The sequence below is a fragment of the Sitophilus oryzae genome, unplaced genomic scaffold (assembly GCF_002938485.1).
Source record: "Sitophilus oryzae breed Bouriz unplaced genomic scaffold, Soryzae_2.0 scaffold_297_pilon_pilon, whole genome shotgun sequence".
NCBI lineage: Eukaryota > Metazoa > Arthropoda > Insecta > Coleoptera > Curculionidae > Sitophilus > Sitophilus oryzae.
Window position 1 is genome coordinate 345,560 of NW_022146859.1, and position 24,138 is coordinate 369,697.

Sequence of the window (24,138 nt, forward strand, 5' to 3'; positions counted from 1 at the left end):
AAATCAAGTGTAAAATAAATGTACTTGTACCGTATATTTTTACATAGGTTTTGCATTTGATAAAATGTTTTTTAAACTTTTTAAATCAACAATATTTAAAAATTTTAATTGATAAATAATGACATTGACAGACGTCACAGAAATCAGCTGAGTGGAATTACCTGAATTACGACAAGACGTACGTAGTCAAGGTCTCTTATCAAAAATCGTACGGAAAATGCTTCGTAACTTAAATCATGTTTACATTTGAAAAAGTGGTGTATCAATTTTGCCACGATGGCTTCTTTACCTCAAACAAAATTGTATCAGCAGCAAAATTCCGATAATACACAAGTAATGGACACTAAAAGCGACAAGAGGACCTCCTCTCCAGAGAAAGTAGTAGTAAGTCGTTCTATTTCATTAGTAAATTTTTGATGACACAGTACAGGATATCTTAAAATAGCGCTTATTTATATTGATGTGGCAAATTTACTTGTAGCCAAACCTCGGAGAAATTGCAATAGAAGCATCTGAAATAGTTAGTCGATTAGAACAAGCAGTTGAGAGTCCAGTTGAAACCGAAACCATACGGAAACCATCAACTGTATTTTTAGGACTGGAGAAAAAACATACCGATGAGATAATACAAATTATACAAGGCTTAATCAGTACTGACGAAGATGGAGAACCAGTACCAGCACTACACCTTGACTATCTTACAAAATTGGTTATGGTATCGCATAGTTTAGCAGCCTATTGTGGTGGTTTAGATCGGTCAATATTACAAAAATTGAGCACCAGGTTTACAACTGACACTACAAGATGGATCAGTCAGTTATTTGGGTATGTGATGTTGTATCTAGCATGTGTGTTATTAAAAGTCTTTACTAGGTTTCTAGATTGTTCAGCATTTTATCACGAAGATCAGTTCGAGGGTTTAGTGAGAATAACCAGGATGATGTTGCACTATAAGTACCCGAGATATTTAGAAGATGGAACGTTAGCTTTTACTTCATCTTTGCCTACTATTTATAGTAGTATTTCAAGTCCATTAGGAATTATTCAACATCTTTGTAGACAGTTGGGGCTTCCTCTGGCTTGTATTCGGCCTGTGCCAGTAAATACACATTTTGGTAGGTTTAATAATGTTAAAAATAAAATAGAAAAAAAGATCAAGTACTAAGTATACTTTAATTTTCAATTTTCCTTATCAATCTGCTGATATAGATATAATCACATTACATTATTAATCTATACTTATGATTTTATTTGCTTTATTTTGAAATTAGAATTAGGGGGATTATGGTCTTTGCTTAACATTTTTTTTTCATTTATATATATTTTTGAACTATGATATAAATGCACAAAGTTCATATTATAAATAATTAATATTATAAAGTTGTATATACAGGGGGATCTAGTGTCTTAAATGAACTCCATTAGAATTTTCTATATAAGGCTTAATCCAGTATAGGAAATGCAATCCCGCAAATGCAGGATCCCTCTAAGATTCCGCGGGATCAACACATTACCAAACATTACTACTGGGTAACCGAATCGATCTCGATTAAGATCAAACCGCTTCGTTCCGGGCCGATGCGTCGACGGTCGGAACCTGGGGGATTCCCCTTACGGCCTGGCCATTAAAAATAAGTGAAACAAACAGGCTAGTTGTTAGATTTCTTTCTGACTTATGTGCGTAAGTGAACAAAAGCGTTTAACTAGTACTTGTCGACAATTTCGTCAAATAAATTGCCGGACATATTTATTGGGACCAGCAAAATTTTAGGGTAAATTTAAAGTAGAATATCTCTTGAACTAAAAAAGATTTTGGGATGCGGTTTGGACATGGTTTTAGATGAATCTATTGTGATTAAGATGCTGATGTGGTTTTCGAAAATATATTTAGCGAATTCCCGTATACAGGGTGTTTTATAAGAGTGTGAAAATTTGATCAAGAATCTTTTTTACCGCAAATTTACAATTTTTAAAAAATCGAAATTTTTACCAAGTACGACGAACCTGTATTGAAATTAGAAAAAACAATTTGATCAGTTTTTTGTTTTTTTTGTTTTAGGGAAAATATGCATTTTTAGTCATACGTATGGCCCTAAATGGTACAAAAACCTTTGTACATTCTGCATATGCCAAACAATTATTGATATAGAGTGTATCTAAAAGCAGATAACTAACACAAGTTAAAAAAAACTTCAATCAGAGTAATATTTTTATTTATAAAATAAGTAGATAAATTTTAATAAAATTTAAGTTTATTTAATATTAAATATATTTTTTGAACACCCTGTATACCTCGGTACCCAAATTTCTGTACAGCTAGTTTAAGATACACGCTATATCAATATATTGTGGGCCTATGCAAAATGTACAATGCCTTTTGTACCATTTAGGACCCAATGTATGACTATTGTTTACAATCTCGCAATTTCGCGGATCCGCGGGATTGATTGCTTTAATCCCGCGGGGTTGCGGGATTGACATTTTGGTGCGGGATTGCATTCCCTAATCCAGTATTTGTTACAAATAATGTGGATAGTGGTAGCGCCTAATTTAAAAATATTTTCATAGATTTTCAGGTTGGTTTTCACACAAAACTTGTATTTTTTTAAATGAAATGCTGTAGATATATATTTTTTGCTCAGTAGATTTCACTTATAATATATATTAAAAAATAATACCATATACCGGGTGCGTCTCAAAAGCGGCTCACCCTTGTAACTTTTTAATTTTTTCAGATAAAAAAAAGGAGATTTGGTATGTTAGTACGTGATATAAATTAAAGTGTAGTTTGCGACTTTCTGGAGATTTTCCTATTGATAGTAGCAAAGATATCTAGTTATACCGGGTGCGTCTCAAAAGTGCCTCGCCCCTATTTTTTTATTTTTTTTAGATAAAAAAACAAGATTTGGTATGTTAGTATATGACTTAAATTAGGATTATTTAACGTATTCAATTATTTTTGGTTACATCCTGTTTCACCGGAAATTACTACAACTTTTGATTTTTAAATAGCACCCTCGGTATTTTTTTACTTTATTCGATAGAAAATGACATTCTGAATAGAATGACATATCATATGTCCACTTTGGACAATCTCGCTTAATAAAAAATTATATTTTAAAATTCAATCTAGAGTGCCTTGGCTGTATTAAAAATACAAATGTTTAATCAAGGAGCCCTGGAAAAATAGATTTGATTGTCTAATGTTTTTCGTGTCTTGTCCTGGCTGGTTAAAAGATGCCCGAATCGTATTTTAATCATATCTCATTTTTTTCAAATGAAACAAGGGTGGCTCGTTAACATATTTGGAAAAAGCATTTTTTACGAATAATTTGGTACCACACACTTGGTATTTCGAGTCAAATTGTCGTTATAAACCGTATGTTTTTAATTTCAAATAAACCATATGCGAAAATGTCAAAAGTTGACATATGGTATGTCATTTTATTCAGAGTGTTATTTTCAATGGAATAAAGTAAAAAATATACCAAAGGTGCCGTTTAAAAATCAAAAGTTGTAGTCATTTCCGGTGAAACAGGAAGTGGCCGAAAAGAATTGAATACGTCAATCAATCCTAATTTATGTCATATACTAACATATCAAATCTCTTTATCTGAAAAAAAAAGTTATAGGTGTGAGCCACTTTTGAGACGCACCCGGTATATAAAAAGTGGTAAAAACTATTTGGTGCTGAATATAACTTTATTCATATTTACCTTTATTTTACTAAACACCAAAAATAACAGAAGTAATCGGATATTTCACACATAAGGACAATTCACATTATTTTATACAGGGTAATTTTCTCTGGCGTGGCCAATATTGCAATATTTATACTGCCATATCTCAGTTTTTTTAAATGCAACATCCTGCATATAATTTTTTTAAATGCATAATTGAAAAACGAACATTTTTTGTATACTAAGGGCTGGCAAAGGTTAGTCTTGGGTCGAGATTTCCGTATGTAAGAAGAGTAGAATGCGTTTATAATGTACTGAACAAAGAGAGGACAGTAAACACGTTGCCAAACGTACGAAATAAACCGAGAAACTGTGCACATCACTAAGAGACATGGAAGGGGATATAGCAGATTTGTCGCAGTTGACCGGTCGACCCAATCAATACCTCTGTCAGTACTTAAAGTTCTATGGAAAGGTGTACATCATGCGTTCAGCTTCACGATTTAATTACGTCTCGTGATACTTGATTTGTTTATTTATTAACGAGTCGTTGTAATTTTCCCTATAGCTTGAATTTTTTTAAGTGCAAGCTAGAAACATTACAAACCTAATGATTTTATCTAGTTATCTCTTGAAAAAAAAGTCTTTTAAAAATAAGCGGTTTGCGATCTTGATTTTACTTTACTTGATAGGGAAAGGCGTATCGGCAACGCCGCAACAGCACACCGTCGCGCGTCGCGTCGGTCGGTCGCATTTCTCTCACTCCGACATAATAAGATCCCTATGCGATTTACTTCCACACATGTAAATGCCGACCCAAAAGTAACAGTTGCCAGTACGGTATAATACCGCGAACACACTTTAAATACAAAAAATGTTGATTTGTTTAATTCTGCATCTAAAAGGCAAATCATATACAAGATGTTGATTTTTATTAAGTGCCAATTGCGGTAACTTTCAGGTTCCCAGTATACAATGGACGTTGCAGCATTGCAGAAAATGCTAGCAGATGACAGTGTCACAGGGAGAACTCCTGTAATTGTGATCGCCGATGTAGGAACTGCTGTAACAGGCCATGTAGACAATGTTACCAGAATTAAAGAGCTGTGCAAGACACATGACTGCTGGCTGCATCTGAGAGGGCATAATTTGGCCGCCCTGACATTACCAAGTCATCAAAGAAATGGTCATGTAAGTATGTTTATCATGTTTATTTGTACAATTTTTTTGTTGTTTTTTGCCTTTTCAGGATAAATATGAATTATTTTATTTAAATTTATAAATTTTGTATTTATTTTATTTAGGTGTCGCCAGTTGCAGACAGTTTTACTTTGTCATTAGGAAGTTGGTTAGGTATACCTGGTCTTCCAAATGTTGTATCCTTTTTGTCACAGTTTATTTATTTTTTCTCATACCGCCTCGCCTATTTAAAGTTATAGTTCGTTTATTTTCTTATATTTGTGATTTTTTTGGTAACATATATTTTTTTTTATTTTGTGAATAACGAAAATGTTCTACGTTACCGGGTATCTAATCAATAATTCAATAATCTATGAAGTATAGGCTTGTTGCATTCTCCGCCGGTGCTGCCACCAGCGAAGAATATCGTAAACAACTGATATATATAGTCTATAAAATGAATAACTTTGAATTTTGACCGTTATTTTTTACCAACATGGCAAATATAAAATCCCTCTATCAAAAAAGTTACTGATATTCTTTAAATTGAATGCCTGAACGAATCAGATAGGTAACTCTTTTTACTTTCGTGAAATAGAAAAGGAAAATAATAAAACAAGTGACTTCTTGCAAAAATCAACACAATTGTCAAAAGTAAAATGTCATCAGCTTTTGATATTTCTAAATATCAGACCAATGCCGTCTCTAATAGAACAGCCTCGGAGCGAGATTTATGACGTCACGCTGGTTAGATACTACGGATTAATAAAATATGTTGTAGAATACATGTAAAACATAATAATTCCTCGTATTTTTGGTTTGTTTTTTAAAAATGATATAGTTTACATGAAATATACATAATATACAGTTAATAAATACTTTGCCAAATAAACTATGAACCATAGGTACAAATGCAGCAAATGTTTTACAATATACAAATAATGAATAGGTACATAAGATAATGGGTAATGTAAATATATTTTAAATTTTGGGGTTTGAAAATCGATCTAATTTAACAAGAAACATTCAATATCTACTAATTGTGAAATATTATTATTTGCATTCACAAAACGTATATGTATATTTTGCAAGTATCAATGTTCGAAAAATTATATTTGCAAATAATACAGTATCATAGAAAAAAGGCGTCAGAGATAGCTATAAAATAAAGATCGCTGTCATTTTATATGTAAAAATATTCTAAAATTTTTGATTTTCTTGTGATTTAGGTTCGGAAAAAACGCTGATTAAGTTTTCATTTGTTTTTCATTATTTCTTTTGGTTTAAAAAACGTTTCGGCTAACATCATAGCCTTCATCAGTGTTGTGTCATGAAAAAATAGTGTCGAATATAATCCAAAAATTACATATAAAATATTCACACCACACACCATATAATGTTTACTTCAATTAATAAACTAATAAAAACTTGTTAAAAGATGACCACAAATTTTTAAAATTATTATAAACTAACACTTAAACACATTATAAACACTAAAACTATCTACATTGACTATGGAGTACGATTTCAGCCATAGTAAGTAGTAGATATTGAATGTTATTTGTTAAATTAGATCGATTTTCAAACCCCAAAATTTAAAATATATTTTACATTTTACCCTTTATCTTATGTACCCATTCATTATTTGTATATTGTAAAACATTTGCTGCATTTGTATGGTTCATAGTTTATTTGCGAAAGTTTTATTACTATAAATAAGTAGGTATATATATTGTATGTTTTAAGTGTATATTATGTATATTTCATGTAAACTATATCATAAAATTCAAACCAAAAATACGAGGAATTATTATATTTTCCATGTATTCTACAACATATTTATTAATCCGTAGTATTTAACTAGCGTGACGTCATAAATCTCGCTCCGAGGCTGTTCTATTAGAGATGGCATTGCGTCAGCATGGCCGCAAGTTGCTAACCTAATAAAATTAACACTAGAAAAGCCCGCGGGAACTGCCAAATTCAAAGTTATTCGTTTTACAGACTATACAAATACACGGGTTTAAATAGCGAGTATACGAAAAATGTATTATATAATTATTCTAAAAGTGTTAGGAATTATTATTTGTGAAAATTCTAAAACTGTACTTCTTTATTAATTAACTGAATTGAATTTTAATACTAACTTGTATTAAAATTTATTATTCCAGCTAAAAAAAACTTTTTAGATGAGTTCAACTACGGTAGCGAGCATAATTTTAATCACCGGTTTTGCTAGTGGGGTCATAATTGGGGCTATTTTGGCTATAACGAAATTTTTTAAAGGTTCGTAATTATAATTTCAGAAGATGTTCATAAAACATTTAATCACTAGTTGATTAAAAAAAGTATACCATTAATATTGCAAATTATATTTTATCCTCTCATAGTATATGTATGTCTATTTAATATTTTTATTATGTAACAAGCACTTTGTTTACTCACTTGTTTCGTCGAACTGCTTGAATCCATTTTTGCTTTTGATCAAATTGGTGTGAGAAGCTGTGAAGCTATAAAATGTTTTGGGAGAGTTGTATATCCGGGAAAGTTCAGAATGTTATTGCATCCAACAACGCCCTAATAACGCTCTCCTTTACGCGCCATTTTTTCGCCAATTTTATTAACATTTGAAATTGTCACAACACAACACGACGCCTAGTTAGGATTCCTTTTCACTTATTTTTTACTACCCGAAACAGCGTTACATCACACAAACCTCGTACCTGAGTTTTTTATAGTTTCAATAACTGGCACTAGCAAAAAACTAAAATACTTAAATATTGACAAAGCCTCGATTTCAATATTATTTTAATGTGATCAACATGAACTATAACCGGGACGGCGCACAATGGATCGAAGCATAGGAAAATAGGGACATTGACTTATTTCAAAATTAATGCTTTTATTTTACTGTTTTTTATGTACGACTTCAATAAATACAACAAAAATCTAAATTAATATGGCATTTTGTACCATATAGTTTACAAAATATACCGGGTGTCTCAAAAAAAGAACTAATATCTAAACAAAAAAGAAAACAAGAATATTATAACAAAAAAGAAATTGCTTTCTCTGTTAAATCTAAATTAATATGGCCTTTTGTACCAGATATTTTAAAAAATATACAGGGTGTCTTACAAAAAGAGCTCATCTATAAACAAAAAAGAAAACAAAACATTATAACATATGAGAAATTACTTTCTCTGTTAAATCTAAATTAATATGGCCTTTTGTACCAAATAGTTAGCAAAATATCCAGGGTGACTCACAAAAGAACTAATCTCTAAATAAAAAAGAAAACAAAAATATTATAACAAAAGAGATATTGCTTTCTCTGTTAAATCGCTATGAATTTTATCACAGCTACGCATATCAGTTATATATGGATCGGAAGACAACAAAAGATTATGTAAAATGTCTTCATTTGCAAAAGTTCTGTTAGACCTTCTTGAACGGCATTCTCTATATTTCCGAAAGTATTTATTCCTAGACTCTGAGGCCTCTTCAGACAGATGCCCTATCGGAAACCAAAAATTGCTAACGATTTTTGCTCCGTGTATCAAAATTTTGTGTAGAGAAGATGGCATGTAATACCATCCATAAAGGTTAACTCTTCTGCAGTCTCTTTTGCAAATTTATTAAACTTTTCGGTATTTATTTTTTTTTTCCTGAAACCAAAACTTGGAGTAATGTATATATAGTCTTTCCAGCAATCAATTCATCGATTCGAAGTCTTAATGACATAAATAAAAAACAAATGAGTTTTTCACTTCTGGTGTGACTTTTTTTTAAATTTAACAGTCCAATACTATAGCCCAAGAACGCTTCTAATAAGTCGTTATATATAACAAACGAATATCTTTTACATCCATTTTAAAATTACAATCAAATGTAAGACTCTTTATCTACCAATTTGAATGATTTTTCAATTTACTTCAATTGGTGCTCATATGCTCAATAAGTAAATAACAAACAGACATACTGTATATGTTTTACAAGACTAGAGTATCTCTTTAACACAAATATGTAAAAAAATATTTAAATTTGGAACTCTTCAAAAACAGCCAATGTCCCTATCTTCTTATACTTCGATCCATTGTGCGGCGTGGAATACATAGCGAAAATTTGTGATTTCTGCCGTGTACAGCGCTGCGGTCGGATTTGAAATCAACCGAAAGGCACCAAGCTTATAGGTAGCGATCTATAAAATGTATTGCTGTTTATTTGAATGTGTTTTGTAATAAATTAAATATACAGAGAAGACCAGGCTACTAGTAACATAGCAAGTTGCCGGACGAATTTACGTTTACCCGATTTGCGTTCGTACTCGAGATTCACGGCCGGCTAGTCGGCTGGTCAGTTGGACAGACTAGGAATACGACGCGAGGAGTGCCGAGTATTTATTATTTTAAGTGTTTACCTTCACTTAAGGTAACATTTAAAATAAAAATACTTCCAAAACTAAAAATAAATTCTCCAAACCCCCCCAAAAAAATAAAATATTACTCTAAGTAAAAAAAAGTTATAACAAGTGTTCAAAAAGACCACCTTCTTGTGCTAGACAGAAGCCTAGGCGGTCGTAAAATCCCCGTCTGACATTGGCTAACATATTAGGGCTAATAGTTTGGAAAGCCTCTCGCATTTTTACTTATTAGCTTATTAGCCCTATTATGACCATATACTTTATGGATTTTACATAACCCCACATAAAGAAATCATTGTGAGAAAGATCTGGTGATCTCGCGGGCCACAAAATAGTTCCACTAATTAAACGGTTGGGAAAAGTATCGTTCAAATATCCTTGAACAACATTACATCGGACTCATGTTGAAACGAGACATCTTGTTGAAACCAGACATTGTGGAATCTTTCTCCCAATAACTCACGAATTCTAGGGACAATATGCTGCTGTAATAAGTCCAAATACTTTGCAACAGTTAAATTACCCTCTATAAAAAATGGACCAATCATATGCTCCCCTACAAAACCACCCCAATCATTTAGCTTTTGAGGAAATTGCGTGCGTACCACAAAATATCTGTGCAAATTTTCCCGAGACCAATATCTTACTTGTGTAGGGTTATGACGACTCAATAAAGGAAAACTTGATTCGTCGGTGTAAACTATACGCCGAATAAAATTTTCATCTAAATTGGCCTTTTCTATTACAGATTCACAAAACGCCATACGCCGAAATTGGTCTTCATGGAAAATTTCTCGAGTTTTGCGCGCTTCATACGATCGGTATCCATTCTTTTTAAAGACTCTTTTAACCGTGCTAGGTGAAGAATCTGTTACCTCAGCGATTTGATTACTTGAAAACGTGGGATTTTGATCCGCGGTAGCACAAATGAACACTTGCTTTAACTCCTGTTCTTCATTAATCAACACATCAGGCTTTTTGTGTTTTTGTGGGGACACGCACCCATGTGTTTCAAAATTATTAATAACTCTTGATATAGTAGGTAAAGTTGGAATTGGCCTGTTTACAAAAGTTTGTGGAAAAATTGTTTGTATATCCTGATAAGACCTATTTTGGAAATACCATTTTACAATTTGAATTTTCTCACGAACTTCGTAAACATCCATTATTTTACTTAAAAAATAAATTTTACAAGAGAAGTGCCGCGAGAATCTATGTATTCGTTTTGGCTATTAAAACACGAATAAATACAAATTCTGAAACATTCTTATCACATATCTACCTATTTTTATTTTATCGCTTTTTTTCGCCTGCTTTTTATCCGGCGGACGGGTATACGCTAATTCGTCCGGTTCTCCCTATGTTACTACTACGGTGGTCCGGTCTGTATACTCCATTCTTGAAATTCCTTTCTAGACACAGTTACAGTAGACATACATTAAGTATATTTCTTTAACCAAAAACACTAGACATTATACAGGCTGTGGGATATATCAAATAACACAAACAGGAGTAAACAAGTAGGCGCGACCAGGGAAAGCACCCTCCCACTGTTAGCCGGTTTGAACACCGACCATCTGAGTAGGAGAATTATTTCTTTACCACTCTGGGCAGCCCTACAAAGTTTGGGGAAGGAAGGCCTCCTGTCGAGGATTAGAGAAAACTTTCTGGCTAGTGAAAGGCTGTATTCAGCGTTAGATGTGTTTCGACACGTAAGAGTATTGGTGAGTAGGTATCTATGAAAATGTATTTATATATGGAGGGTTCAGAAGTCGATCAGTGTAAGTCATTCAACAATTGTTGCATTAAGATAACGAGGTTTAAAAAACGGGATTTAAAAAAAAAGACAATTTGTATGATTTTTTTTTCTTCTGCTTCTTCCTTTACTATTAAGGAAGGTTATAAAAGGAACATTCAAACAGTTACTGTACTCTATGCTGTATCATTTGGATTTTGTTGCATGTCAAATAGAAAAAAATTTCATTTTTCAAATGTCAATATTTCAGAAAAGGTTATAGATAAACATAGATTATGTCATACAAAACATGTCTGAAGTGTAGTTTGTCTAAATGAAAGATACATGTCAGTGACGATTGTGTCTGCACTTTAACGCACATGTAAATTATATTTTCTGTCATTTTTTGGATGTTGTCTTTCAATATCTCTCCTGACAGGACTTACACTGTTGCAATGCAATAATATATAGATGTTCCATTAAAAAAAATAAAGTTTTTAATCGTTTTATTATTGGAAAATACTCTCTGTAAGGCCGAGAATACGCATGCGTGTTACACGCATAGAAGTATGCCAGTACACTTGAAGATGCGTGCTACTTGCATGTGTGACTCTCGCTGCCACTAAAAAAGCACTCTAGAAAATAGCACGCCAGTAAATGGCAAGACGTTTGATTTCTTGTGCAAGTAGCACGATTGCGTCGACTGGGTGGGAGGGAAAAGCATGCAAGTCATGTTTGAACGTGTGCGAATAACAACGCGTTGCCAGTTGCCAGTACCTCGCAAGTGACCATTGGCTGCTCTTCTTCTTCTTCTCAGCCATTACTCATCCACTGCAGAATGTAGGCCTTTCTCAGTTTCTTCCACTCGTTTCGATTCTGTGACCTCCTCATCCAGTTCTTACCGGCTACGGTTTGGATATCATCAGTCCATCTTTTAGGAGGTCGGCCGACTGGGCGTTTTGTGCTAAGCGTGGCCTTCAGCAAAGAAGTCTTTTTGCCTATCTTTCCTCGGACTGTCTGGCCAAGTGTCCTGCCCAAGACCGTTTAGAGTTAGCTATCGTGCTAATTTTACTTCGTGCCGTGATTACTTCGTGCCGTCATCGTCATAGTCTCCAAACCATAGGTCATGACAGGCAAGACGCATTTGTTTTTAGGTTATTTGGGATTTTGCTTTTGAATATAAAGTTAAGTTTACCAAAAGCTGCCCATTCGAGTTTGATTCTTCTAGAAATTTCGGTTGTTTGATTTTCCTTGCCGAGTTTTATGGCATGACCTAGATATATATACTCTTTAACGTTCTCAATCCTTTGTCCATTAACAATAACTTGCTCTTCATTTTCATTTAGGGTTTTAGTTTTAGACAAATTCATTTTTAAACCTACTTGCGTAGATGTGTGGTGAAGTTGTTCGAGCATTGTTTGAAGTTCTTCCAACGATGAGGCCAGGACAACGACATCATCAGCGAAGCGCAAGTTGTTAAGCATCCCACCATCTACCTTAATACCCTTATTGTCCCAGTTCAGCTTCTTAAATACGTCCTCCAGGGCCAGTGTAAAAAGTTTGGGAGAAATAGTATCTCCCTGTCGGACTCCTCTTTCCATTTTAATATTATTTGTGATATTTATGTCATCCAGTTTGATAGTCATTGTAGCTGATTTGTAAATAGATGATATTATGCCCGAGTATCTGTAGTCTATTCTGGCATTTTGTAGGGCATCGAGGATGGTGTAGCTCTATAGAGTCGAAAGCCTTCTCATAATCCACAAAGGCGACATATATAGGGAAGTTGTATTCGGTGCTTTTCTCTACGAGAGTGCGGACTGCCTGAAGGTGATCCACAGTACTATATCCACTTCTAAACCCTGCCTGTTCCGGGGGTTGATAGAAGTCGAATTTGTTTGACAGGCGATTTGTCAGCACCTTTGTGAATATTTTGTAGAAGTGCGAGAGCAGGCTGATGGCATGTGTATTCTCGCCTTAAATTTATTTATATGACATTAATAAAAAAAATATCTATATAAATAACCAAATTAACGATCAAGAACTAAACAAATTCTAAAGTGTTTTATTTAAAATCTTATTTATTACATTCTGCTTTTCTTTTTTTGTTTACAGAGTCCTAAACCAGGAGGTCAGAGTGGTGCCTACACCATTACCGAACTCATATCAAAACCGGCCAGTTTAGCTGTGAGTATTTCATAAAATTAATTGGAATGGAATTAAATAAATGTCTACAACTGCAAACCTTAGAGGTAAAAAAATAAACCTAGAGGTGTTCTAAAGTCTAAAGCCCAGTCTACATATAACGATTTATCTGTGACATTTATCGACATTACCCAGACATCGGACCTTAACCGTAACACATACATAAAATTAGCCGTAACAACGAACGTATCGGATTGCCGATCGAACAGTATGAGGTATATATAAGCTCATATCATATATATCATTCATTATCATACTCGGAATTCTTACTTCAGCCATTCTTTCAAAGTGTCCCAGCCATCTCAGTCTTTGTACTCTTGCTACTCCGTTATACTGGGTGCCCGACAGTTGCTTTAATTCTTCATTTGTTCTGCTGGTCCATATGTTGTCTATCTTCTTTCCTCGAAAAATCTTCCTTAGTATTTTTCTTTCCCAAATCATCTCTAGCCTCGAACTTTCCGTTGCATTGAACGTCCACGTTTCACATGCATACAGCACTATTCTTTCGAAGATTTTTCTTACTTAAATCAAGGAAAATCTTTGATTTTTTTCGGTCTTAAGTTCTGAAAAATTTCTTCGAGTGTTTTAAACCGTTGGAGGATTCCCATTCCAGGTCACGAATAGAGTTTTCCAAGTTCTTGAGTTCCGCTTTAAGTTGGTTTCCACTTGGGAAGTAGAACGGTTCTGGTCCAGTTAGTAGAGTGGTGTTAGGTTTAGGATGACCTTCATTGTGTGTGTGTGTGCTGCTGTTGGACATGTTCTCATGGCTCCTGTGATAAAGATGCACGCTAGTCTCTGTGCTTTGCACAGGTTTTGCCTTGCTGTACGTTGCTCTAGTTCTGTGTACCAAGTAACTGCTCCATAGGTAATCATGGGTCTTACAATTATGGTACACATCCAGCGCAAAATGTTAGGGGCTATAATAAATAAAATAGTGTTTCTTTTCATTTAGACCAAAGAATACTATAGTTTATAGACATACTTTGGAAATCTTAACTGTCTTAATTAAGAGTTTATATTAAAAAACCTGCTTTTATTATTATGTTTAGATGCTGTTTGAATCTACAGCCTGTTGCGTAGTCTTTCAATTTACTCCAGAAGTTAAAGAAGATGAAATTCTAATGAAGGTGCCACCATATTATGATAAACTTAATTCATGGTTAGGACAAATATTACAATTAGATGTTCCGCAGGTATTTATTTCTTTATATTATATTTATATGCTTCTATTATACAGTTAAATTTTTTTATGATTTTATTTTTATATATTATAGACTTATACAAAGGTGTCCCAGTATAGCGTGTACGTAGAACTACGTATTTTTGCAATCAAAATAAGCTTATTGGACACAATTTACCTCTATAAAAAATACTTCGTTTGTCCTTTAGAGGACATCAAACTGTAAAAAAATAAATAAATTTTTTAAGATATTTTAAGAACCGATATAAGTTTGATACCCTCTAAGGAACAAACAAAGCAATTTTGTAGAGATTTTAATTGTTGTATCCAATGAACTTATTTTGGTTCCAAAAATACGTATTAGTTCAATGTCCACGGAATATTCGGACATCCTGTATCGTCATATATACATATATTGTTATATGATCCTCTTAGATACCTATAGATATCTGCGAACTAGAAAACATAGGCGTGGTCTTGAGGTTTTGTCCGTTTGAGAACGCCAGCGGTCAGCAGCCGTCTCTCGAAGAGTTCAAGACTTTTGTACAGTGTTTAGAGCAACAGCTGGTCATTCTAAGGGCGACCATACACCACAAAGAGACCTTCAAACAATTGGTCGACGCTTCGCCGGTTTTGAAGGTCGTAGAGTTGCCAGACTGGGCAGGTAAGGTAATTTAGTTGGGATATCTTTTTGTTTTCATATTATAGAAAAGCAGAACATTATATCATAGACTTTATGACTTTTAATAAAGTCGTAAGTATATCTGTCCGACGAGTCAGGGAATATTTTGACAGACAACAATAAAAAAGTAACAGTGACAGACAATAACGGTCCCTGTCATAAATCTTCTCGTCGGACTGTCTTTAAAAGCTAGACTAACCAATACTAACCATATACAGGGTGAGTCAACGATAGAGTAAAGTCCATTATCTCATTTGTTTCGAGGTTTACAAAAAAATATTAAATATAAAAGTTATAGGGACGGTTAATTACAAAATTAATAGTTTTTGTAATATTTAAATTTGTTTAAACAAATGTCAGATTGTAGTGTGATAAAAAATTGTCAGTGATGGTATTGTTTCTGAAGTTGGACAACTAAAATTTGGTAGGAGAGACCTATGTAAAGATATTTTAGTTAGATGCTACAGGGTCGTCAAAATATATTTCTGAATTTCAACTACTTAAAATTAAGAAATTTAAATTTTTTTAAATGGTACACCCTATATATTATTATTATCATTTTTTCTGATAGAATTTACAAAACTCTTCAACTTTTATTAAGTGTGGAATATAGATATACTTGTATTCATTTAAAACTTCCCAATATGGCGGACTTCAGTATGGGAGGCTTAAAAAACGAAAATCTCTAGACTGAAATCGACCGTAGTTCAAATCGTTCAAATTGATAATCTGTGGTAAATCTAATTGAACTCTGACACTTGGCTGACTGACGTCTGACGTTTACGGTTCCTTTTTATAAATATTTTCATTATTTTTGAGTTTTTATTTACAAATTCTACTTGATTTTGTTCTTTTATTTAACCTGCAGTCTGCAATACTAATTATATAGTTATAAATAATATTTTCACCGATCAAGAACTGAGGAATGGGCTGGAAAATATTCAAAATGTGTAAAACACTTAAAAACGTATTAGAAAGCATTGACTCGTCCACAAATTCGTGAAAATAAATTAGTCCAGATGTTTGTAAAAAGGTCTCTAATTATTTTGAGAAGTTTGCTCGTATCAGTAATTTTCAGGTTTGTAATATGTATATGATAATAAATATAAATAGATTAAAACTTATATTTCAGGAAACAGCGCGGGCATTACATATTGTTGTAAATCAGTTTTAAAATGTAAAGAAGGTTTAAAACAGGTTTAAAAGTTGAGTTAGTAGAGAAGATCTAAATAAGGTAATGTTGGTAATGGGACCAAAGATCAAATAACACTTGAAATATATAATATGTACAATAATTGTAAGTAGTTTTTATGAATCTGTTTGATATCTATTGCATTGTTTTTATATTTCTTGAAATATATATTTTTTACTTTACAGGATACACAAAGAATAATAAAAAATACAGTTACTCACTAAAAGCACTTAAGGTTTGTAATAGATGTAGTTAGAATATCAAACACCAAACCAAACCAAAAATTATGTTTTATTTTACTGGTATTCCTCACATTTGAAAGGAAAGTCATTTCATAAATAAGCAGGACATCGTATAGTACACTCTATATTAATAATTATTTTTTATCCTATAGGTACTTGTTAGTTGACGTATCACTTACTAGGTATAAAATTTAGTACTGATTCTAAACCTATAGTTGTGGTTGTGACATATTCTGATGTGTTTCTGGCATTTTAAAATAAGTTAATATTTAAACAAACATTTCTGGCTTTCCTGACAGGAGTGTGACCACAAATTTAATAATGTTGTTATTTTTAATAAAGTAGATTTAATTAGTTTTTGAGTATTTCTTTTTCCCTCAGAGGATTGTGTTCTAATCTTTATATACATATAAATTTTCATAAATTATATCTACGAAATTTATTACCTTATAACTTTTTGCTAAAGACTTTGTAGTTGATACAGTTTAACAGTATATAAAAGAACTATTTAAATAGGATGTTTGAAAATATATAGCTGTTTTTGCACACATCAATTCAATTTGTGATTAATTGTACTGAAATAAAAATAAATTAAGAGAAATGGGGTGATCAACTATAACATGAAACGCATCATCCTATTTCCAAGTCTTCTATTAATTCCACTTATTAAACAACGTAATTATTCAATAATCTTGATAATTCTAGGAACTCTCAGATATCGTCAAAACATGAAAACAAAAATTCACTTCCTATAGTTCTTACGTCTCTTTAACTAAAATATAAGAAACAGGGGAGTTAATATTCTCACTGAGAAAGTTTATAAAATACCTTTAAGTAAAATCTCTTCGGATCTGCGGTAAAATACCTTAATACTTATTAAATATTTTCAATAATCTGTTTTTATTTATGATTAATGACGACCACCTAATAACTTAACTTTAACGTCAACTTGACAGTCCTGAAAAATGTTAATGTTAACCAAAGAGTAAAATCAATTTCTGAATTCGCTAACGCCAACTTATTTTTCATTAAAAAAAAGTGTGGTGAGATTCCCATGACAAAAAATAATAATTATCAAAATGTCTTGTCTGTTAAGCAAGTTAAGAATAACATTTTAATTTTACTTTAATTTATTGTAATAAGTATAAATGGTAGAGATAATAATTACAAATTTTCCTGAAATGAATTAGCCAATGTGTTATTATATTTATTATATTATATTATTATTTATTATTAGGTAATCTAGTATTATTTTAATCTGTGGCTATTCGCCCCGACGGAAAATCCAAGTGTCCGCTTTTATAATATAGAAATACACCAAGAAATTCACGACTGCGATTTTAGTTTATTTAAGTAAAGTTAATTGACTTTAACTAATACCAGCAACTCTAACTAATTATTAAGCTAGTTGTTAAAGATGAGTAATTGTTTTGTCATGGCAACTTTAATAATAATAATAATAATAATAATAATATGGGAAAATATCTGGTCACAAGCAGTAGAACACAACAGAGAAGCTCAATGGATAACAGAAGAAGAAAACAAGCAGATAAATACAACAGCCATGCCAAATGTAACAATCACCTTAGAAGACATCAAAGCTGCCATATCCAAGACACACAACTGGAAAGCACCTGGAGACGACAAAATACAGAACAACTGGCTAAAATCATTCACAAGCATCCACAAACCACTAACGAATATATTTCAAAATTTTGTACAAGGAACGGAAGCCATCCCCTCTTTTTTAACTCAGGGAGTTACCTACCTTAAACCCAAAGGCACGGACACTGCAAACCCATCTAAGTACCGCCCTATAACATGTTTATCAACAACCTATAAATTACTAACGGCAATAATAACAACAAAGATCAACACTCACCTGCAGAATAATAACATCATATCAGAAGAGCAGAAAGGATGCTGTCAGGGATCTAGGGGCTGCAAGGAGCAACTGGTGATAGATGCAGAAATACACACTCAAGCCAAATTAAAACGTAAGTCTCTACATTTTGCATACATAGATTATCAGAAAGCTTTCGACACCGTCCCACACTCTGGCTCATACAAGTTCTACAAATATACAAAATCCACCCGCAAATCATACAACTTCTGCAGAGAATCATGGCAACATGGAAAACTACCCTAAACATCAAAATGAAAAAACAACTCATCCACACAGAACCAATTCATATTAATAGAGGAATTTTTCAGGGTGACTCCTCAGTGCACTCTGGTTCTGTATTGCGCTCAACCCCCTATCGAACCTACTCAACAAAACGCCCCAAGATGCTTATAAAATATCCTCACTCACACATCCATCTACCATCTCGCACCAGCTATATATGGATGACCTAAAGCTTTATGCAGCAACTAGAAAACAACTCAACAACCTTCTCAATATTACAGAAACATACAGTGAAGACATCCAAATGAAACTGGGAACAGATAAATGTAAAATAAACAGCATTATAAATGGAAAACACTCGATACAGGAAGAATACATTCTACAAGACTCAAATATCATACAGAATATGGAAATGGATGAGACATACAAATACCTCGGATACCTACAAAAAACAGGATTAGAGCATGCCAACATAAAACAGCAACTAAAAAGCAAATACAAAAACAGAATAAAACAAATACTCAAAACAGAACTGTCCGGTCGAAACAAAGTGAAAGCAATAAATACCTATGCAGCGTCCGTCCTGACGTATTCATTTGGCGTTATAAAATGGAGTGACACGGAATTAGAAGAACTAAACGGGTTAACAAGAACAACATGTAACAAGTACCGAATACACCATATACACGCGGCAACAGAAAGATTTACACTAAAAAGAAAAAGAAGGAGGAAGGGGATTTATGGATCTAAAGAACATGAACTACAAGCAAATACACACACTCAGAGAATATTTCAGAGAAAAAGCAGTTACCAGCCCACTACACCGAAGCATTGTTAACCTAACAACATCAGGTACACCGTTACAATTCAACAATGAAGCATTCATACCAGTTGATGCAATTACAACAACAAACACTAAAATTGAAAAATGGAAATCCAAAGCCCTACATGGAAAACATGCAAACCAACTAACACAACCACACATTGACATAGCAGCATCCAATGCATGGCTTACTCAAGGTAACCTGTTTGGAGAAACCGAGGGTTTCATAATAGCAATCCAGGACCAGATCATCGCCACACGTAATTACCAGAAATACATAATCAAAGACCCCAAAACACCTACAGACAAATGCAGACTATGTCACACACAAACCGAAACAATAGAACACATAACCGGGGGATGCCCTATACTTGCTTCCAGACAATATACCCAAAGACACGACGATGTTTGCAGAATAATCCATCAAGAAATAGCAAAGAAATATTCACTCATCTGCTACCATACACCATACTACAAATATCAAGCAGCTAACGTTCTAGAAAATAAGACAGCCAAGCTCTACTGGAACCGGGATATAATCACAGACAAAACCACACCACACAACAAACCAGACATCACGCTCATCCACAAACCAACCAAAACGACATACTTAATAGAGATATCCATACCAAATTCACAAAATGTCAAGAAGAAACACACTGAAAAAATTGAAAAATATATACCTCTAGCAGAAGAAATAAGGCAGATGTGGCACCAGGACATTGTAAAAATTATACCAATAATAGTGTCATCAACAGGACTGATCCCAAAATCATTACATGATAGTCTGAAAGGCCTTGAACTTGCACCAAAACTTTATATACCCATTCAAAAAACAGTTATCCTCCACACATGTAATATTACACGACAAGTCTTAAATACACAGTAAAAAGCGTTGACGCTTGACTTAAGTCCGCGACTACGTTAAATACCGGAAAGCCCGAGATTCAAGAACATAATAATATCTTTATTGCCCAACAGTTACAAACCAATTATAGGACAATTTTACAATATATATCTATAAATTAGTAATACACTAACCTCTAAATAAAAAATAAATGAAAAAAAACATATCAATGTAAATTAAATCTTAAAATTAACAGAAGTAAAAGCACTGAAAGGTGAATGATACAAAAATCAGATACCAAGTACAGATGAACAAAACAAAAAAAATCCAAATATAAACAAACTATAAAAACAAAACACTATATAAACAAAAAAAAAACTCAAATCACACCGCTGTGCAGCATATTATTAGCTAAAGCAATTATGTGACTTAAGTTATCAAAGAAAATATCACATTTATCAGATATTACGTTATAATTGCTACACATGACATAAACTGGAGATTTAAGCAACAAATTAGTTCTGGCTCTAGCACAATAAAATGTTCTATGCGATCTAGTCGATATAGAAGGAACCAAATAATCTATATGTGCAACAAGCTCAGAACTATCTATCGCATTATGCAACAGCTTATACAGGAAGACTATTGATGCGCACTTTCTTCCCAAATCGAGAGTTTGCGATAACTTTGATTTTATAGGGTAATTTTATTAAAAATATGGGTAAAAATAGAAAAAATTGGAATAAATCGCAAACTATTAAAAATAGGTATATGACATATTTAATAAAAGTTGAAGAGTTTTGTAAAATCTATCAGAAAAAGTGATAATATATAAGGTGTCTCATTTAAAAATTTGAGATTTTTTAAATTTAAATAGTTGAAATTCATAAATATATTTTGAACACCCTGTATCGTACCACCATACCTTAACTAAAATATCTTTACATAATATATCTCTATAAATCTCTCCTACCAAATTTTGGTACTCCAACTTCAGAAACAATGGCACCACTGTCAATTTTCTTACCACACTGCAATTTAACATTGTTTAAAACAAATTGAAATATTACAAAAACTATTAATTTTAGGTATATAACATTATATATAAAAAAGTTATGGAATTTTACGCAGACTCTAAAAATAAAATAAAAAATAGGGTGTTGCATTTAAAAAACACATGTTATATCCGCCACACTTTTCTGAAGCACCTTGTATACTCTATAATAATTTTAAAATGTGTATCTTAACTTTCACTATAACTTTTATATTTAACATTTTATATTAACCTCGAAACAAATGAGATAATGGACTTTACTCTATTGTTGACTCACCCTGTACATTGATTTGTTTTGACACAACGTACCCTGCTGGTTATTCAATTTAAGTGATGTGGATTTTAATGCGTTTCACAGAGAATAATATAAATGATCGGTTGACAGACAGAGAGACAAAATCAAAAGCGGCATACAGTGTTGCCGGGTTTTGACGTTTGTAGGAAAATGTGTGTAGAAAAATATAAGTTTCATGTATACTACTGAAATGATGATAATATATCTAAACTAAATATAATCTAATACAACTATAGTAAGATGAGTAACTAATAGCAAAGTTTACAGAATAAAATATAAGTTCTGTCACTTGTGCCGGCGGCAGGTATCAAAAGCCGCTTCACGCACGCGTTTCCCAGTGTATTACTGGTGTGTGGACTTTGGACCCAGCATACACGGCGGATCACGTTCGGCGTATTACTCTGATTTTGGCGTTATTACAGAGTGGTCTCGCATGCATATGGAATTATTTTTCAAGTGATTATTTAATTTTCATTGCAAAATGGTACTGATCACATTAGCCTTAGTTAATTAATTTATTAGTTTATTATAAAAAAAGCATAATTATTTTTATTATTTCTTAAAAATAATATTGAGTTTTTCGCCACTGGAAAAAAATTATTTAAAATATCTAATTAGAATTATTCAAGAACACTTTATTTTTTTACACGAAAAATCATATACTGGGTGTGTCTCAAAAGTGGCTTATCCCTATAACTTTTTTATTTTTTCAGATAAAAAAAACGAGATTTGGTGTATTAGTATATGACCTAAATTAGGATTGATTAACGTTTTCAATTTTTTTCGGTCACTTCCGGTTTCACCGAAAATGACTACAACTTTTGATTTTTAAACGGCAACCTCGGCATTTTTCTACTTTATTCGATAAAAAATGACACTCTGAATAGAATGACATAATATATATGTCAACTTTTGGCATTCTAGCTTAAAAAAAATCTTTTAAACTTTTAATATTGAGTGTCATAACTCTTTTAAAAACAAAACTTTAATCAAGGAGTCCTGGGAAAAATAGATTTGATCGTCTAATGTTTTCCATGTCTTGTCTTGGCCGGTTAAAAGATGCCCAAATGGTATTTTTAACCATATCTTATTTTTTTTCAAATGGAAAGAGGGTGGCTCATTAGTATATTTGGAAAAAGTATTTTTTTACGAATAATTTCATGCCACACACATTTCGAGTCAAAATTGTCGTTATAAACGGCGTGTTACACTTTCAAATAACTCGTGTTACACTTTCTAATAAACACTCGTTACGTAATATACTTTTACATTATTTACTGTTGATATTGTGTAGCTTTATTTTTTGTGTTTGTTTTTAAAATTTATTTTATTTTTACTATATCTTTTTTTATCTTGCCATGTCTAAATATTTATATGTAATACACCAATAAACTGATAGTATATTTTTTCTTTTGTAGATTTACTATTAGGTATTTTTGAAATACTCCACGTTCCCCTGCACCTTGTCGCACATTGCGATCGGTAAAAATGCGGCGTCTATTTACCCCGGCTTCCACTCCTGTTTTCATCGAAGTCAGGCGTATCGGACGAGGCGGCTTCTGGCTTTTGATACGCGATTTTCAAAGTGCCGATGCTAAGTGACCGAACTTATATTTTATTCTGTAAACTTTGCTAATAGTGAAAAATAAAGTTCCAACCCGAGATGCAACGTTTTTCGTAAACGCCTACTTGTGCGGTTTGAAATTTTGATGCAAAATCCGGCAATACCGCACAGAAGAAATGTGTCGGCCCATTTTTTTATCTCTTTTTAATACATTTGATTCTCCATTAAGCTGTCTACATCACTGTCTTACACGTTAAAATCCAGACCGCACAGTTTCGATGACCAAATCGGTATACTGGAAAAATGTAAACAAACCGTAAATAGACATAATACACGCTACTGCAGCATGCCACTGTCTCTAACTTGTGAAAGGCTACGATTTAATTTTTTTGATAAAAAGATAGTTCAACAACGTCCAGGCACAGATTTTTTACAAGAAACACGTAAGCTATTTAATGCAAACAAAGCAAAACGCCAAGCTCTTAACTTGTTAACAAACAACTGCGGTGTTTATAACAGCTTTAACACATTTTATATATCTTTCTAAGGAATGGGAGGTGTAAGATATTGTCCAGAAGGCTGGGAAGAACTACTGACAGATCAAGCCAAAGACGAACTGAACAATCTGAACATCGCCCTTGTCGACGCGTTAAGGTCAACAGACTCCGCCTTTTCCTTGGGGGAGGGACAGGATGGACTAATGTGCGTCAGATTTGGTATGCTGACGCCCCAGTCTGACGTGGAGGAGTTATTAAACCTGGTCTTAAGGATTGGACAGTCGGTAGAGGAGAATTCTAGGGTATTGGATTCAATGAGCGAAATTGTTAAAAAAGGTAGGATATTGTTAAAGAAATCTCAAACAGTTTCTGTTAATTTTGATCTCGATTTAATATAGCGATGTTTCCTATA

At 33.0% G+C, this 24,138-nt stretch overlaps 1 protein-coding gene across 1 annotated transcript in view; it reads left to right on the forward strand.

Annotated features, from left to right (window-relative positions):
* Positions 1-185: 185 nt before the first annotated feature.
* The window catches only part of LOC115884535 (putative pyridoxal-dependent decarboxylase domain-containing protein 2), a 30,881-nt gene continuing 6,928 nt past the window's right edge, over positions 186-24,138 (forward strand). The window contains exons 1-10 of the mRNA XM_030903139.1: positions 186-384; positions 482-825; positions 874-1,115; positions 4,642-4,871; positions 4,985-5,056; positions 10,752-11,006; positions 13,133-13,204; positions 14,272-14,415; positions 14,838-15,066; positions 23,778-24,062. Of these exons, the coding sequence (XP_030758999.1) occupies positions 277-384; positions 482-825; positions 874-1,115; positions 4,642-4,871; positions 4,985-5,056; positions 10,752-11,006; positions 13,133-13,204; positions 14,272-14,415; positions 14,838-15,066; positions 23,778-24,062 (1,981 nt within the window). The 5' untranslated portion in view covers positions 186-276. The remainder of the gene's footprint in view (positions 385-481; positions 826-873; positions 1,116-4,641; positions 4,872-4,984; positions 5,057-10,751; positions 11,007-13,132; positions 13,205-14,271; positions 14,416-14,837; positions 15,067-23,777; positions 24,063-24,138) is intronic.